This window comes from Paracoccidioides lutzii (genome assembly GCF_000150705.2).
Source record: "Paracoccidioides lutzii Pb01 unplaced genomic scaffold supercont2.1, whole genome shotgun sequence".
In the NCBI taxonomy this organism is placed as follows: domain Eukaryota; kingdom Fungi; phylum Ascomycota; class Eurotiomycetes; order Onygenales; family Ajellomycetaceae; genus Paracoccidioides; species Paracoccidioides lutzii.
This window is the reverse complement of record NW_015440947.1, coordinates 312,794-313,893: the sequence shown is the minus strand read 5'-3', so window position 1 is coordinate 313,893 and position 1,100 is coordinate 312,794. Positions and strand designations below refer to the sequence as shown.

Sequence of the window (1,100 nt, the reverse complement as noted above, 5' to 3'; positions counted from 1 at the left end):
TTTGCGATGATCGTGGGCAACCCCGATGGTACCGAGAGGAGGGATGATGGGCGCGTGGCAGTGTTGGGGGTGAGGAATTGGTGGGCCGGTTGGCTTGGGAGGGGGAGAAGGAGAGAGAGGGGGGATGAGGGGTTTGATTTTTGATTTTTGATTTTTGATTTTTTTTTTTTGATTCTGATTTTGGGATATGTGGGTGTTTGGATTTGTGGATTTGTTGGGTGGGCGTTACTTTCTTTGGATGGGATGGGATTTGCATTGGGGTGGCTTGAGGTAGTTAGATTTCTTGTTGATACATGATACAACAGAGCTCGTTCAGTAAGCTTCTTCCCATCCATCGTCATTATATTCCAAAAGTAAAAGCGTAAAAAACAACAGCGTAATAATAACAGCTAAACCAAAAGAACCCCCCCCCCCCCCCCCCTTCTCACTTTTTTCTTTATTCAAAAAACGCAACTATTCATCTCAATTTTCGCCAGCGTACATAACAGCGGCGGGTTATCGCCCTCACTCCCCGGAACCAATCATTCTATCTCCTTCCACGCCCCGTCCTCTCCCGCCCCCTAGCCCGAACCCCCCCGCCTCCAAGCCGCCCCCCCTTCGCAACCCCCCTCTTCGCAACCCTCCCACTCTCCCCCCTAACCTTCTCAACCCCCAACCCCCTCCTCCGACCGCCCGCCCCACCCCCACCCCCTCCACCACCACCCCCACCCCCCTTCACCTCCCGCCCAACCGCCTTCGCAATTTCCACCCCATCCCCCCCACCACCACCATCTTCATCGAATCATCATCAACATCCATCTCATACCCACGACCTCTCTTCTTCTACTGTCAAACCTTCACCCGACCCTGCTGGCCCCTCCTCACCGCCCCCCGTCCGCTCTCATTCGCAAAATACGCATAGATGCAGATGGCGCGATCGCTCTCTCCTACTAACCGTCAGTGCAAGCCATTTTCAACATCCCCATCTTACCAATCATAGATTCCTAAGAACCGTCGTGCTAACTGCGAGGCGCGTGAGAAAGGCGTCGCGGACTTCCCTTCACGGACAGCGCTCGCTACGAGCATATACGACAGAATGTTAGCCAGATGTCACTGTCGAG

At 53.7% G+C, this 1,100-nt stretch overlaps 1 protein-coding gene across 1 annotated transcript in view; it reads right to left on the bottom strand.

The window, feature by feature from the left end:
- Positions 1 to 1,039: 1,039 nt before the first annotated feature.
- Positions 1,040 to 1,100, bottom strand: part of PAAG_11042 (hypothetical protein) — a gene marked incomplete at both ends in the record, with an annotated part of 3,735 nt that continues 3,674 nt past the window's right edge. The window contains one exon of the mRNA XM_015846753.1: positions 1,040 to 1,055. Coding sequence (XP_015703557.1) covers positions 1,040 to 1,055 — 16 coding nt within the window. The remainder of the gene's footprint in view (positions 1,056 to 1,100) is intronic.